Below are 18,210 nucleotides of genomic sequence, written 5' to 3'. Positions count from 1 at the left end.
CAGTTGAAGCCATATATGATGACAATTCATATTGATTTTGCTGTTTGTTTTTTCATCAAGTAGAAATTTGTATCTTTGTAGACAATAACCCCTGATATTCACTGTTTATTGAGAGGACAGATCAATTGCTGACAGGGTTTTCCTTTGGGTTTCTTTACATTGTCTTTAAAATATGTTGATAAAGTAGTGACTGATCTGTCTGAAGAAAAGAGTAGAAAATTTTTTAAATACAGTCTCTGATTTCCAGTTTCCATATTGTGCTTAGACTTCATTGCTTCACTCACAAGCAGTTCCTATCTTTGACTTTGTATATGCAGCAACATTGCCTGAATTGTTCAATTGTTCATTTTTTTTTATGTTTAATGAGAAGGATTTCAGGTGCTTAAAATTTTTTTTACTTTTCCAGCATGCATTGAGGAGCTAAGAAGACCATACTCATAATCAGGAGCCTTTTCAAAGCACAACTCTATAGTAGATGACTGTTGTCCAAGAGATGATTAAAAAACTGGAGTTCCAGTGGTATATCCATGAATGCCACTGAGACAGGTTTTAATTGCCTGTAAAAACAAATCTAGGAACTAAAAAAAAAAAACAGCATTATGGAACTATCAGATGGAAGTGATGAGCAAGGAGGAGAATAGAGATATCTAGGCTGACAGCGGCTGACATTACTACTTACTATGAGAGCGCCATGCCAAATTCTTTCCATACATCAAACTGAATTTCCCCTGCCAATGGCATATTTTCTACACAGTCCCATCATTTATTTTTTGGTAGTTAATGATCCATAAAAGTGTTCTAGATTAAAATCACCCTCAGTATTTGCTCTTGAGGTAAAAGAAACAACCAACAGATATAGAGTGAACTTTTTGCACATTTAAAACAAAAAACCAGAGCCTAAAGCTCCAGGTTCCAGCCAGTCAGCCCAGCCTCTAGATGTTATTAAGACTCATAAATTTTTTTTAAGTTCTTTGAATTTAAGACCTCATCTAACAAAAATTTCACCCCTTCTCTGCTCCCTTTTATCAAATTCTGTGATTGGGTTCTCAGAAAATATTTAATGATAATTTTAAAATCTAAATTACTTTATTTTGTGAGACTCAGTTCATAACACAATTGGAATCACAAAAAATGACATAAGCATATGTATTTGTTGAGACTAACATGATTTTTCTCTATCTTGTTCCTAATGTTTTGTTACAAGATTAGATTTACAGTACCACTATGCAGAGTAAATAAATGTTAGTGATATTAATGTACATCTTGAATCTCATTCTTGCTTCCTATTTTCCTATTTCTTATGATCCAGAAGGAAAATTTAATTTTTACTTATAAATTTTAATTTGGGGTTGTGATATCCTATGTGTACAAGCGAACTATCATATGAGATTTTTGATCTTACATAAATCAGGCAGTTGACTTAGCAGCTTTCATTTATACTTGAAAAGGTAAAGAAAATGGAGAGAGAAAAGACAGAATGATCATGTAATAACTGTAGCTATTGCTTTTGCCACTGATAAGCCTGTTTGCATTCTCATCTTCCATTTGTAGGTGGTTGCCTATCACTATTGCCAAGCAGATAATGCCTATACCTGCCTGGTACCAGAATTTGTCCACAATGTTGCTGCCCTGCTCTGCCGCTCACCTCAGCTGACAGCTTATCGGGAGCAGCTTCTTCGGGAGCCTCACCTGCAGAGCATGCTAAGCCTTCGATCCTGTGTTCAAGACCCCATGGCCTCCTTTCGGAGAGGAGTCCTGGAGCCCCTGGAGAATCTCCACAAAGGTATAGATGAGGTCCAAGGAGATGAAAGGAGCCTCAGGTCACCTGTTCACACTATAAAAATGATTATTTTTATCACATTAACAAAACTAAATGTTCCATAGCTAATGTCCTACAAGATAGGACATTAAGAAATAGAAGATTTTACTTGAAAAAAAAAAAACAGTTCCTACAAGAAGTGCTACTTCCTTTAAAAAATTTTTATTTTGATTCCCAAATTTAATTTATTTTCCTTATACTAATGATAGTAGAGCTTCCAATCCTGTTTGTGAAGTTAAAATAAAATAGTAAAATTTGTGGCTCCAACTCAAGTGTTGTAGAGTTTCTATGGTTAGAAACTCTCCAGTCTTCATGTAATATTTTTATTACCCCATCAGTTCAGGTAAAGCATTCATGATTGTACAACCTTGTGTTTATACTAGAAATCACTGAATTATATAGTATGAAAGATATTTAAAAGGCATAAGTATATTCCATGGTCCATAAATTACATCAGGAAAGGTATTTTTTAAATAAAAACAAAATTAAATGGACTCTATCTCCCATTCATGGGAGGTCTTTCCTACCTTTTTCCTCTGCAGCTCTAGTGCCCTCCAGAGCCTGACAGCCATCTCCTTAAAGAGAGTACATGACTTCCCATGTGTCTCTTCCTTATATTTTTTACACTGTGTTCTCAGTGCTACAAGCCAAAGAAAAGGATTTGAGTAAGCATGAGATCCTGAACAGTCCTGTTTATTCTCAAAAGACTTTTATACCTTTCTCAAAAGTTTTGAATACTCTTAAGAAAAAGTGTTCATAATTTCTATTCTCCTGGCCATCATCTTTAGTTTAACTCTGATGCTGATTACTTAGTCCTCAAATTTCTCTTTCTTCTTAAATCCAATAACCTTTATTTCTATTACCTCTCTTCTGCCTATTAGCTTAATCACACCTTGGAATTTTTCCACAAATATTTAAAGCATATTTCCTATACATTCACTCAATTTCTAATCCTGTTAATTCTGCCTTCATTGTTTCTCACATTCATTTTTCTCAATTTGTTCCTACCATTATTACCCCCAAGAGCTATTTAGCTACCAATAACATTGTATCATTATTACCCCTTCCTGGTATTCTCTGGCTTAGTACTTCTTTCACATCATAATACACTTATAAAATTATAAAAATTTGTATAGCAGACTGAGATAAAAATTCATGACTACTTATAGCTGAATATAGCAGCCTTCAATCTATAACTATGCCAAGCTATGCATAACCTAAGGACTAAAACAATTCCTTTTTTTTTTTTTTAGACTGGGTCTTAATGTTTTGCCCAAGCTTGTCTCAATCTCTTGGTCTCAAGTGATCCCCCTGTCTCAGGCTTACAAGTAGCTGGGACTATTACCAGCACATGCCTCCATACCAACTAAGGGATTCAGTTCTAAGTATACTTCCCATTCATTCATGGCCTACCTGATGGAGGAGTTCTTCCTCAGTTTCTCTAGTTTTCTAGAATTTATGTACTGCTTTAAGATAAAGCTTCATAAAATATTGCTCTGATCATTTAATTTCCCCAGCTCAAAACCCAATCCTAGTGACCTGGGAGGCTGAGGCAAGAGAATCGCAAATTCAAAACCAGCCTCAGCAACTTAGTAGAAGCCCTAAGCAACTTAGCAAGACCCCGTCTCAAAATTTTAAAAAAGAACTGGGGATGTATCTCAGTGGTAAAACATCCCCTGGGTTCAATCCCCAGTACCAAAAAAAACAAAAACAAAAAAACAAAAAACAATGATTCCCTGTTGCCTACTGAATATAACTTCTAGCTCCAGAGTGCTTGATGATCTGGATCCAGCCTACTTTCCAGCCTTATTTTTTGGTTTTAGCCTTATGAACCTTATGCTTACATGTAAACTAAAATATGTACTATTCCTTAAATACTTTCCTACGTTTTCTTTCTCCACATATACATTTAGTGTTTCCTTTGCTTAATATGCCTTCTCATCACATCTCTTGACTTTAAGAATTCTGTCCACCTTTTTATTTAATTATTATTTTTTACATTTTTTTTATTAATTTTTTTATTTTATATGATAGTGGAATTCATAATAATTCTTATTACACATATAGAGCACAAATTTTTCATATCTCTGGTTGTATACAAAGTATATTCACACTAATTTATGTCTTCATACATGTACTTTGGATAATGATGTCCATCACATTCCACCATCATTTATAACCCCCTGCCCCCTCCCTTCCCCTCCCACCCCTCTGCCCTATGTAGAGTTTGTCTATTCCTCCCACGCTCCCTCTCCCTACCCCACTATGAGTCAGCCTCCTTATATCAGAGAAAACATCTGGCATTTGGTTTTTTGGAATTGGCTAACTTCACTTATCATTATCTTCTCTAACTCCATCCATTTACCTTCAAATGCCATGATTTTATTCTCTTTTATTGCTAAGTAATATTCTATTATGTATATATGCCACATTTTTTATCCATTCTTCTACTGAAGGGCATCTAGGTTGGTTCCACAGTTTAGCTATTGTGAATTGTGCTGCTATCACTATTGATGTGGCTGTGTCCCTGTAGTATGCTGTTTTTAAGTCCTTTGAGTATAGACAAAGGAGAGGGATAACTGGGTCAAATGGTGGTTCCTTTCCCAGTTTTCCAAGGAATCTCCATACTGCTTTGCTTTCCATATTGGCTGCACCAATTTGTAGTCCCACCAGCAAGCAGTGTATGAGTATGCCTTTCTCCCCACATCTTCACCAGCACTTATTATTGTTTTTCTTCATAATAGCTGTCATTCTGACTAGAGTGAGATGAAATCTTAGAGTAGTCTTGATTTGCATTTCTCTAAATGCTAGCAATGATGAACATTAAAGATGATTGCTTTATCATCTTCTGAGAAGTGTCTGTTCAAGTCTTAGGCTCTTTTTTTTTTTTTACTTTTTTTTATTTGTTTTAAATAGTTACACATGATAATACAATGACCTTGACATATCGTACATTTGAATCAGATGGGATATCATATCTCATTTTTCTGAGTATACAGGTTGCAGAATCACATTGGTCATGCATTCACATATATACACATAGTAATGTTTATTTATTTTTTAGTTGTAGTTGTACACGATACCTTTATTTATATGTGGTGCTGAGGATCGAACCCAGGGCCTCGCACATGCTAGGCAAGCGCTCTACCACTGAGCCACAACTCCAGCCCCCTTGGCCCATTATTGATTGGGTTATTTGTTTTTGGTCTTTATCATTTTGAGGTCTCTGTATACCCTAGAGATTAGTCTCTGATGTATGAGGGGTAAAAATTTGCTCCCAAGATGTAGGCTCTCTATTCACATGCTACCCCCAACCATCATAGATCAGCATCCACTAATCAGAGAAAACACTCAGGCTTTAGTTTTGGGGGTTGGCTTACTTCGCTTAGCATAATATTCTCCAGATCCATCCATTTACCTGCAAATGCCATAATTTTATTCTTTTGTAATGCTGAGTAATATTTCATTGTGTATATATACCAGCTTCTTTATCCATTCATCTACTGATAGGCATCTAGGTTGGTTCCACAGTTTAGCTATTGTGAATTCAGCTGCTTTAAACATTGGTGTGGCTATGTCACTGTAATATGCTGATTTTAAGTCCTTTGGGTATAGACCAAGAATGGGATAGCTGAGTCAAAAGGTAGTTTCATTCCAAGTTTTCTGAGGAATCTCCACACTGCTTTCCAAAGTGATTGCACCAATTTGCAGTCCCATAAGCAATGTATGAGTGTACCTTTTCCCCACATCCTCTCTAACACTCATTTTTGCTTGTATTCTTGATAACTGCCAAAGAATTCTACCCACCTTTCAAAGACCAGCTTAAATGCCACCTTTCCCTTGAGACACCTGTTGATTCATCTTCCTGCCTCCAGTCAGAAATAGTGTCCTTCCAAAAGCCATAGATCTTTTTTAAAAATCACAATTATGATATTCTAACACATTACTATAAGTATAATTAGAATTTAAAATTTTATCACAAACATTACTATAAGCCAGATATTATACTTTGCTTGCACTGCATAAAACTTAATTATTTCTATACTTATCCCTTTGGCTGAATTGTATGCTTTTGAAGTTAAGATTTTTGTGTGTATATGATGTTTGGGATCAAACCCAGGGCCTTACACATGCTGGTGCATGCTCTACCACTGAGCTGCATTCCCAGGTCACAGAACCTTATTTTTATTTCATTTTTATTCATCATAGGCATTCTCTGACTTAAACATAAGAAGAAATTTTAAGAAATAAATTTTGAGGGGCTGGGGCTTTAGCTCAGTGGTAGAGTGCTTGCCTAGCATTTGTGAGGCACTGGGTTCGATCCTTAGCACCACATATAAGTAAATAAAATAAAGGTATAAAAATACAACCAAAAAAATTTTTTAAAAAATAAATTTGAACACATAAGTGACCATGGAAACTGCTAATCTTCAAGGATATATTAAGGAAGTATTGTGATATAAGGATCTACACCTACTGGGTATTTCAAAGAGAATATGCAAGCACTTTTACAGAGTCAGCTCCAGATTCTCAACCATATTCCATGTTTTATAAATTTGCTACAAAATATATCTATTGCTTACTTAGGTCTCTATAATCAACTTTAGATATCCTTAGTTTTTGAAACATTAAAAATTGTTTGAGGGGCTGGGATTGTGGCTCAGCGGTAGAGCGCTCGCCAAGCACCGGTGGGACCCAGGTTTGATCCTCAGCACCACATAAAAAATAAAGGCATAGTGTTGTGTCCATCTACACCAAAAAATAAATATTTTTAAAAAAATTATTTGATTGAATCAAAAGAATTCATGAAGAAAAGTGAAAACAAATTAAGTCAAAACAAACAAAATGGTAGACTTAAAATCAATCATAATCGGGGCTGGGGATGTGGCTCAAGCGGTAGCGCGCTCGCCTGGCATGCGTGCGGCCTGGGTTCAATCCTCAGCACCACATATAAAAACAAAGATGTTGTGTCCACTGAAAACTTAAAAAATAAATATTAAAAAATTCTCCCCCCCCTCTTTCTCTTTAAAAAAAATCAATCATAATCATATCAATAACTATATTAAATGTAAATGGACCAAACATATTAAAAGACAGAAACTGTAAAACCATGTAAAAAGCAAGACTTCATATACTCTCTGTTTAACTTATTTAAATATGAAAATACAGATTGAAAGTAAAAGTTATTACCCAGAGTAAGCAGAAAGAAGGATATAATAAAAGCAAGAGCTGAAAATAATGAAATAGAAAATTGATGGTAAAAATAGATAAATTCCAGCAATGCTTTTTAAGAAAATGAGAGAACAATATCAGGAACTAAAAAGAGATATCACTACAATTCCTAAAATTATTAAAAGAAAAGTAAGTAATCATTATAACTAACTTTATAACAATAAATTTAAAACATTACCTACCATGAGCACCTTCTTTAAAAACAAAAACAAAAAATACCCACAGTCTACCAGAAGTGACTCTAGAAGAAATAGAAAATCTAAATAGCACTATGTCTATTACATCTAATTGTAATCTAAAAGAAACATAAAATCTTTCCACAAAGAAAATTATGGATTCTTATAGTTTCACTGATGAATTATATCCAACATTTAAAGAAGAACTAATGTCAGCCTTATACAGATGTTTTCAGAAACAGAAAAGAAGGGAGCATTTCACAGGATATTAGGCAAGCATAATGCTAACACCAAAATCAGTAGCTTATAAGAAAAGAAGATTATAAAGCAGTACTCCTCATGACCATATAGTAAAATCCTGAAAAAAAAACTAATAACAAATTAATTAGTCCTGCTTGGTCACGAATGCAATGTTAGTTAAACATTTGAAAGTTAATCAGCAAGTTTTTTTATATTAACAGAATGAAAGAGAACATTCTGATAATCATCTTAATAAATGCCAAAAAGCATTTGGCAGAATCCTACATCAATTAATATTAAAAAGTTATACAAACTCGGAATAGAAAAAAGCTTAGTTTGATAAAGGGCAACTCCAAAAAAAATATAGCTAATGGTAAAATATTGACTATTTTCCTTCTAAGATCAAGACCAACACAATGTTCTTTCCTTTTTTGTAATTTTTAATTTTTTTTTTTTTTTTTTTTTTTTTTTTTTTTTTAGTTTTCGGCAGACACAACATCTTTGTTTGTATGTGGTGCTGAGGATCGAACCCGGCCGCATGCATGCTAGGCCAGCGCGCTACCGCTTGAGCCATATCCCCAGCCCCACAATGTTCTTTCACTCTCAGTAATTACGTTTAACATCCCATTGGTGGTCCAAGCTAGCACTACGAGAATATAAGCAAAAAAGCAAACAATATAAAGATTGGAAAGGAATAAGTAAAATTTTTTTTTCTGCAGACAGCATGATTATCTGCATAGAGTGTTCTAAGGAATCTACCCAAGAAAGCCTACTAGAACTAATAAGTACAAAGCTTTAAATTACAAGACAATCTATTTCTGTACTGGCAACAAAAGTTGAAAAATGAAATTTAAAGGTAGTGTGTCAGTTTTAAAACATGGCTATAAAATCTTTGACATTCCTTTCATTGAAAGTTGGTGTCTACATCTCCTCCCCTTGTATTTGAGTAGGCTTCTGACTACTTCAACCAACAATACTGCAAAGTGATGTTAAAAGTGATATCTAAGGTGAGGTCATAAATGATCATGAAACTTTCCTCTTGTTTAGTGAAATGCTTGCTTTTGGAGGTAGGTATTGCCATGTTAAGAAGTCTGGTTACCCAGAATTCACCATTGTGAAGAAGTACAAAACACATGGAGAGTCCAGTTGACTATTCCATTCTTCAAGTCATTTCAGATCTGACACCAAATTATATCATCAGTGAATAAGCTTCCAAATGGTTTGTGCCCTCAGCACTGTCCATGAATAATAACCATTCACTAACTGGGCAGAAAATTCTCTAAAGAGAGATTTCTCAAGAGATGAGATGCAAATGGCCAACAAATATTTTATGAAAAAAATGTTCACCATCCTTGGCAATTAGAGAAATGCAGATCAGAACTACACTTAGAGTTCATCTCATCCCAGTTAGAATGACAGTCATCAAGAATGCAAAGAACAGCGGGTAGGTTGTAGCTCAGTTGTAGAGCACTTGCCTAGCATGTGTGAAACACAAGGTTAGATTCTCAGCACTGCATATAAATAAATAAAGGTCCATCAACAACTTTTTAAAAAGATAAGCATTTTTTAAAAAAGAATGCAAATAATAATAATTGCTGGTGAAGATGTGAGGGGAAAGGTTGATAGTACTACAAGTTAGTACAGTCACTTTGGAAAGTAGTATGGAGATTCTTCAGAAGACTAGAATCATATGACTCAGGTATACCACACCTTGGTGTTTATCCAAAGAACTAAAATCAGCATATTATGATACATGCATACCAATGTTTAGCATCATAATCCATAATAGCCAAGTTATGGAACCAGCCTAGGTACCCATTAACAAATGAATATATAAAAGAAAATATGGCATATATACACAATGGAGTTCTACTCAGCCATAAAGAAGAATGAAATTATATCATTTGCTGAGTGGGTAGAACTGGAAAACATCATGGTAAGTGAAATAAGCCAGACTTAGAAAGTCAAAGGTCAAATATTTTCTTTCATATACAAAGGCTAGAAGGAAAAACAGGGATAACAAAAATCAAAAACAAAAAAGAGTGGAGGCTGGGGATATATCTTGTGGTACACAGCACCAGCCTAGCATGTGCAAGACCCTAGCTTCAATCCCCGTCACTGCCCAAAAAAAAAAAAAATAGTGGGGGGAATCTTATGAAAACAGAAGGAAGATCAGTAGAGCAGAAGCAGGGAACCAAGGAGGAATGAGGAGGTGTTGGAAAGGGGAAGATTTGGAGAGTAATGCTATGTGCTTTTATGAATGTATCACCATTCATTCCAGTTTTACGTATAGCTATAATGTATCAATTTTTAAAAAATGAGTAAAAAGAAGTGAGAGTAATAGAGCACAGGAAAGAGATCCTAGGAGGGAGGAGAGGAGACCCGAGGGAAAGCAGTAATACATGGGATTGAAAGAAAACTATGTTATTTGAATTTATGAATATGTCAAAATCAACCCCACTACTATGTTTATTATGCACTAATAAATAAATTATAAAAATAAGGGTTAAAGGTTTTAAAGAACCTATCCAATGACTTGTCAGCTAATGCAATGGTTATTAAACATCAGAACATTAAAGTTTTCAATTAGTTCATGACAAAAATAAGAAATATATATATATGTATATAGGTTTATATTGCTTCAATTTTTTAAATCATAAAATATCTTCTGTTCTATGAATTAATGGTGAAAATGGATAGTAGTTATTATTTTAAATGTTCTTACATGGCAAAATATTAAGTAGTAGTAGTTTTAATCAGCTTTTTTTTTTTTTTTTTTTTTTTTTTTTTTTGCTTCTGTGACTGAAAGACCTGATGAGAATAAATGTACAGGAGGAAAAGTTTATTTGAGGGTTCATGGTTTCAGAGGTCTCGATCCACAGACAGCAGGCTCATTCCTCATGTCTCCAGGTGAGGCAGAACAACATGGCAAAATAATGTAGCAGAGGGAAGCAGCTCATGTTATGATCAGAAAGGACAGAGAGAGAGACCTCCACTTGCCAGATACAAATATATAACCCAAAGCCATACCCCAATCCAGCCATACCCTATCACTTCAGTTGCCACTCAGTTAATACCTATCAGAGAATTAATTCACTGATTGGGTTAAGAGTCTTACAACCCAATCATTTCTCCTCTGAACCTTCTTGCATTGTCTCACTTGTGAGCTTTTGAGTGACATATCACATTCAAACCATAAGAGTAGTCTTTTGTTAGTCCTCATTTTTTTTTTAGTTTTCATTTGCAGAATCCTTTAAAAGTTCCTAAATTAGAGTATTATTTAAATAATCTAAAACTATTTGAAAATTAACATGCAGAAGCATTGTAAAGCTGTTAATTTTGAAATGCAAAATCTAAATAAGTTCTCATCTCTTAAGTATTTAATTAAGAAACCTCATTTACCAAAAGAAAAAGAATTATTTTAGGAATAGTTTTCATTAGTTTACATTATTAATGGCATTGGGAAATTCTTTGCATTCATTGTTGTAAATCCTAAAAATTATGATAATCTTGTATAAACATGACATCCTCACTTTTTAACAGATGAAATATTTATTGATATACCTGCATTCACAAGTGATTTATAAGTTCTTCAAAGGAGGGAGAGAATCTAAAATGTAAATAAATAATGCCAGGATTTGTAAAAATATCATTATCGTATCTTCTTCTTGTTCTTGTTGGCAGTAGAATATATTTCAACATAGCATACATACATGGAGTATAATTCCCATTATTGTGATTGTATATGATATGGAGTTACATTGGTCATGTATTCATATATGAACATAGGGAAGTTATGTCTGTTACTGTCTTTCCCATTCTCATCCCTCCTCTCTTCTCTCTATTCCCCCTATCCAATCTGGTGAACCTTCAGTCCTCCTTCCTGCTCCATGTATTGTGAATTAGTATCCACATATCAAAGAGAACATCCAGCCTTAGTTTTTTGAATTGGCTTATTTCACTTAACATGACAGCCTTCAGTTCCATCTATTTACCAGCAAATGCCATAATTTCATTCTTTTTTATGACTGAGTAATATCCCATTGTGTATATGTACCACATTTTCTTTATCCATTCATCTGTTGAAGGGCACCTACATTGGTTCCATAGCTTAGCTATTGTGAATTAAGCTACTGTAAACATTGATGTGGCTATGTCACTGTAGTATGCGGATTTTATATGCTGATTTTATATCCTTTGGGTATATGCCAAGGAGTGGGATAACTGGGTCAAATGTTGGTTCAATTTCAGATTTTCTGAGAAATCTCCATACTACTTTCCAGAGTGACTGCACTAATTTGTAGTCCTACCAGCAATGTATGAGTGTACCTTTTTCTCTAAATCCTTGCCAACATGTATTGTTACTTGTATTCTTGATAATTGCTATTCTGACTGAAGTGAGATAAAATCTTAGTTTTAATTTGCATTTCTCAAATTGCTAGTGATGTTGAACATTTTTTCATAGATTTATTTACCACATTTCTTCATCCGTGAAGCATCTGTTCAGTTCCTTTGCCCATTTATTGATTGTATCATTTGGGTTTTTTGGTGATGTGTTTTGAGTTCTTTATATATATCTCTATCTGAGGTGCAAGTGGCAAAGATTTTCTCCCATTCTGTAGGCTCTCTCTTCACATTCTTGATTGTTTTCTTTGCTGTAAAGAAGCTTTTTAGTTTGATACAATCCCATTTATTGATTCTTGATTTTACTTCTTGAGCTTTAGGAATTTTGAAGAATTCAGTTCCTGAGCTGACATAATGGAGGTTTGGGCCTACTTTTTTTTCTAACAGGCACAGGGTCTCCAATCTAATGCCTAAGTCCTTGATCCACTTAGAGTTAAGTTTTGTGCAGGGTGAGAGATAGGGCTCTAATTTTATTACATATGGATTTCCAGTTTTCCCAGCACCATTGTTGAAGAGGCTGTCTTTTCTCCAATATATGTGTGTGGTGCCTTTGTGTAGTATGAGATCACTGTAATTATGTGGGTTTGTTTCTGTGTCTTCTATTCTGTACCACTGCTCTTCAAGTCCGTTTTGGTGCCAATACCGTGCTGTTTTTGTCACTCTAGCTCTGTATTATAATTTAAGATCTGGTATTGTGATACCTTCTGCTTCACTTTTCTTCTTGAGGATTGCTTTGGCTACTCTGGGCCTCTTATTTTTCCAATTGAATTTCATGACTGCTTTTTCTATTTCTATGAAGAAGAACATTGAAACCTAATAGGAATTGCATTAAATCTGTATAGCATTTTAAAATTTTTTTTAGTTCTAGTTGGGCACAATACCTTTATTTTATTTGTTTATTTTTTTTATGTGGTGCTAAGGATCAAACCTTACGCCTCGCACATGCTAGGCGAGCACTCTACCACTGAGTCACAACCCCAGCCCCTGTATATCATTTTTAAAAAATCATCATCTTGATTAATGGGGTGAATATTTCTCTTTTTTAAAAACCTGATATATTGGGGCTGGGGATGTGGCTCAAGCAGTAGCACACTCGCCTGGCATGCGTGCACCCCGGGTTCGATTCTCAGCACCACATAAAAGAAAGATGTTGTATCCACTGAAAACTAAAAATAAATAAATAAATAAATATTTTAAAATTCTCTCTCAAAAAAAAAAACCTGATATATATTATCTGTTGTATTCATGGGATGAATAATATACTTTACTAGGAATTTATATAAATGAATTTTTTTTAAAGAGAGAGAGAGAGAATTTTAATATTTATTTTTTAGTTTTCGGCGGACACAGCATGTTTATTTGTATGTGGTGCTGAGGATCGAACCCAGGCCGAACGCATGCCAGGCGAGTGCGCTACTGCTTGAGCCACATCCCCAGCCCTATGAAATTTTTATTATTGAAGCAAATGAGTTTTTTCATTCATCAAAATGTCTGTATCATACTTTAGAGCACATTCTTGGTCTTTATGTTTGAGAGCATGTTTGCAATGTTCTCTCCCCACCCAGAAAGAATCTCTATGGATGCATTACCATAGACCTTTTTCTCTACTTGAAGATCTTGGCTTTTTTTAGGAATTAACCCAGAGGAAATTAAAGCATGTGTAGTGGAAGTGTAGGTAGAATGGTGTGCTGGTATTTTTAACAGCCAACTGGGGGCAGAAAGCTGATTTTAATAACATTTGCCAATTTCCATTATGTAAGGGAATTTATGGTAGGAATTTATTCCTACCATAGCCAATTTCACACTACCTAGTGTTTAAAAATCAGCCTAAAAATATTGCAATGGGCAGGACAGGACAGCTTCAGCATGCTATTGATTGAGACTAGGTGATGATGCTCAGACAAACAGATAAAATTAGAAAATTCCTCCTTGGAAACTAAAGACACATATAAACTTAAGGGAATCAGAGTCCTCAAAATCAAAAACATAATAGCTCCTTGTAGTTTGGATAAATCCTGGTTAGTTCCAATTAATTCTTTTTTCCTTAATTCTTTGGACTCCCTAAAAGAATATTGTGTTTTCTTAGTGTTACATCATCTATAAAGCCATTTCATTAATAACAGAGCTGGAATCCATAGTTCATTTCTTTTCCTAAAATGTCGCCACATGAAAGTAATAGTTAAAATTCTTCATAATTTTATAACTGATTTAAAGTACTTAGGATATTGAAATTAAGTTCCATTTTATACAAAGCTTGTGCTTTAAAGGAATGTATAAAGTCATATTAATCATTGCAAAAGATCTGCACATGTACAAAGGTGAAACCAAAATAGTATATATAGTTTGTTTTTGACTCTTTCGAAGGAAAGAGCCAATCTTGTACAGAAGTCCACAGCTTGTTATTCAGAACTCAGCCTCATTTTCTTCTTCCTCCTCAGAAAAAGCCTATTTCTCATTTATGACTTATTGCCCCCATCCCTCCCTTTAGAACCTGTAAGTTCCTACTAACTGGTAACTTTGATTTAATACAGTTCACTTAAACTAAAATATTCATTCAATCTGGGGATTTTATAAAAAAAACTTTAATTGTAGAATGTTGGTCAAGATCAATAAGATTTAGTGAGAATAGAATCTCAAATCTCACTAAGTTGCCTTCTTCAACCTAGACCTAAAGATAAACTGATTTTGTTAATTTAGAATCAGGTAGAGTTCAGTAGGGAACTGGGTATATGTAGTAGATTTTTGTCTTTCTGACATGTCTCCTCCTCCTCTGGGAAGATCGCACAAAGGACTAGTCTCATTGAGGTTGCTTTGGGTGTTATCTTAGAAGCTGCTAGTATCTTGGGATCTAACCCCCTGGTTCAGATCTGTCTATTGGCTGTAGTTCTTTTTCTCTGTTCCTCCGTCTCTCCTTTCCCACTACACATTCACATGTAGTCCTATATATTACTTTTAGACTAACTTAGATCTTTGCTGGGCACAGTGGTACATGCCTGTAATCCCAGTGACTCGAGGGGCTTAGGCAGGAGGATCCCACATTTGAAGACAACCTCAGCAACTTAGCAAGACCTTGTCTCAAAAAAAAAAAAAAAAAACCACTGGGAATGTGCCTCAGTGGTAGAGCACCCTTAGTTTCAATTCCAAGAACCACAAAAAGAAAAAGAAAATTGGACCTTATTTTAGGAATTTCCCCCAAAGAACATGTGATACTGTTCTCTTTGATGGTATCAGATAGGGAAAAAAAATCAAAATACATTCTATTTAACTTTTTCTGTGTGAGAGAAAAATGAATTTCTATGTTTAGATTCTCCTAATTTATTCTTTGTATCACAACTAATAAAATGGGGATTTATGAAAGTGACAATACATACATTATATGTAACAAAGGCTTTCTCATCTGGTAAAAAAAACAAATGAACCCACTAAATGAATTATATCATGTCTTTGTAAGAAGTTACATATTTTTGAGCACTCAAGGCCACATGAAAGGTCTAATTTTTTTCCCCCAGGCAGATATCTGACCAAAGACCCAGTAAAAACTCACTTTATCTACTTGGTAATTATAAAGTAATTTGTTTTTTTCTATCTCAGAGAGAAAAATCCCAGATGAAGATTTCATCATTTTAATTGATGGACTAAATGAAGCAGAATTTCACAAACCGGATTATGGGGATACAATTGTATCATTTCTGAGTAAAATGATTGGAAAATTTCCTTCTTGGCTCAAACTAATTGTAACAGTTAGGACCAGTTTACAGGTATGTGTTTGTTTACTTTTGAACCATAAATAATTTTTCTTGGAAAGAGCTTAACCTAAAAAAAATTTTAGATCCTAGATCTCTTAGCAATAACTCTTTCTAAACCTGACATATCACAGATTTAGCAAGAATAATTTCAAAAGAGAAGAAGCATTAAATTTAGAGAGGGCAATTTCTCTGACTCTCAAATCCCACTCCCTTTGCTGTATATAAGGTTTGGTAAAATGTCCCTCAGAAGAGCATGAAAATAAAGTTCTTTTCCTATACTTTGTCCCAAGGACAGCAATGCAAAGAAAATCTCTAGCACTTTGACTTTGTTTCACTTTCTTTTATCATTAAATGCTTTGCAAAATCCAGTTTAATTTATAATCTAGAGTCCGGATCTTCCCTCTCCTTCTACTTTAACAACCATTCTATGGCATGAAGGTGAACTTTCTTCTCTTTATGCCCTCCTCTACAAATATTGGAAAAATTAAGGCTTCAGATTAAATTTATTGGAAGTGGGAGATGAGAGGTTTTATTGTTGTTATTTGCTTTAAAGTATCTTCCCTGCTAAATCATTGATCACTTAATAGCCTGGAAGAAGAAACAGGAATGTGGAATTGAGCCTGCAAAACTATATGGGCTAAGGGTAAATGATTCATCTTCCCCATCATTCTCATTGTAGTTGAGTTGGTATCTCCCTTTCCCTGTCCTTTCCCTTCTACCCCCAACCCCACCATACTAGGGATTGGACCCAGGGATGCTCTGCCACTGTGATAAATTCCCAGCACTTTTTTTTTTCTTCTTCTTCTTTTTCTCTTTTTTTGACAGTACTGATTTGCTGAGGTTGGCCTCAAATTTGGGATCCTCTCACCTTAGCCTCCCCAGTTGCTGGGATTGCAGGAGTGAGTCACTGCAGCTTGCTGGTATCCCCTATTCTTTAAATATTTACACATGATTTGGAACAGTGTTTCTTAACCTTTTCTTTTTAAATCCTTCTTTCTTTGGGTGTATATTAAAATCTCATACATTATACACCCATCCCACTCTTTTGATGCAACCCCCCCTTGTAATACACAGAAAAGAGTCTTGCATTAAGTTCCTTCTTTTCCCATCCCAGATGTTGGTATTATTCCAATATATTGACCAATTATCTTTACTGTCTTCCATGATCAGAAACTGTATTTCCTATCCTGGCTATCACCTTACAGGTGTTTATTATCAATCTCAAAGTAAATTGAGTTAAAGAATGTGGATAATTAACATAAATGCACCTTTATAGCTGAAAAGTATATAACTGGCTGAGCATGGTGATATATGACTATAATCCCAGCAGCTCTGGAGGCTGAGGCAAAGATCACAAGTTCAAAACCAGCTTTAGCAACTTAGTGAGCCCCTGAGCAACTTAATGAGACCTTGTCTCAAAATATAAAATAAAAAGGGCTGGGGTTGTAGCTCATTGGTTAAATGCCCCTGTGTTCAATCCCTGGTACCAAAAAAAAAAATGGCATATGACCTATCTTTATTGGCCAATAGTTGGATTGTTAAAGATGAAGGATAAGTAGGAAAAAACCTCCAGGAAGGAATATAATCTCTATTTTTACTAAATGTATGTATGCTTAGGTGATATTATTCTCACATACATTTTTTAATGCCATGTGTAGTTGCAGAAGAAATTTTAAGTATACCTAGGTAGTAGACCAAATAACTTTAATTTTTTATCTATGCCAAATAACAGAAAAAGTTCTCTACATTCTAATCTACCAAGTCCATATTTTATTATTGTCTTCATGGATAGAGACCCGCATAACTCCCCAGATGCTTCATTCACTTTAACTAAGAATTTTTTTTTAATATTTTCTTTTAGATCCAACATTCTTAAATAATTAATAGGTTTTAAAAAAGGAACCCTTAAATTTTGTTATACATAATTCTCACAATCGTTTTTTAAGGACTAAGAGTATGCCAGGCACTGTTCTAGAGAGTAAGGATTCTACAGCAAACAAGACATACAATATCCCTGCCTACATAAAGCTTATATTATATTCTAGTTAAAAATACAAGAAAAAATTAAACATGTGCTAAAATCATAGGTAGTGGTCAGTGCTATGAGGAAGAAAAAAAACAGGATAACGGAATAAATGGAGATGATAGTTGTTTTAGATAGGGTAGATAGGAAAGGACTCTCCAAGGGGCCTTATTATAAAGTGATGATATCTGATCTATCTTTTAAAAGATTTCTTTGTCTCATAGCTGTATAGATAATAAAATGTAGATGATCTAGATTGTAAGCAGAAATACAGATGAAAAGTGACAGTAGAGACCATGTGAAGAAGCCACATTTGGAGTATATTTTGAAGAAGAATCAAAAGGATTTGATGATGGGCTGAATATGGGTATGAGCAAGAGAGAATATTCAAGAATAAGTCTTGTGCTTTTGATGAGCAAATGTGGGCTTGAGGAATAAAGGTCACAGATGCCCCCAAGGATTTGGTTCGAAAGTCAGTGGAATGCCATTTATAGGCGTGGGGAAATTTTGTGGTAGGGGACAGAATTTAATAGTTCAATTTAATCACATTACGTTGTCTATGAAACATCT

General features: G+C 34.6%; 1 protein-coding gene across 12 annotated transcripts in view; it reads left to right on the top strand.

Annotated features, from left to right (window-relative positions):
• Positions 1 to 18,210, top strand: part of Tanc2 (tetratricopeptide repeat, ankyrin repeat and coiled-coil containing 2) — a 417,090-nt gene that overhangs the window by 325,177 nt on the left and 73,703 nt on the right. For all 12 annotated transcript variants that reach the window (XM_040268622.2, XM_040268621.2, XM_078041904.1 and 9 more), the window contains 2 exons: positions 1,552 to 1,783; positions 15,463 to 15,629. In XM_040268622.2, the coding sequence (XP_040124556.1) occupies positions 1,552 to 1,783; positions 15,463 to 15,629 (399 nt within the window). The remainder of the gene's footprint in view (positions 1 to 1,551; positions 1,784 to 15,462; positions 15,630 to 18,210) is intronic.

The sequence above is a fragment of the Ictidomys tridecemlineatus genome, chromosome 3 (assembly GCF_052094955.1).
Source record: "Ictidomys tridecemlineatus isolate mIctTri1 chromosome 3, mIctTri1.hap1, whole genome shotgun sequence".
Taxonomy (NCBI): Eukaryota; Metazoa; Chordata; class Mammalia; order Rodentia; family Sciuridae; genus Ictidomys; species Ictidomys tridecemlineatus.
Note: the sequence above shows the minus strand (reverse complement) of the source record. Positions and strands in the feature narration are given on the sequence as shown.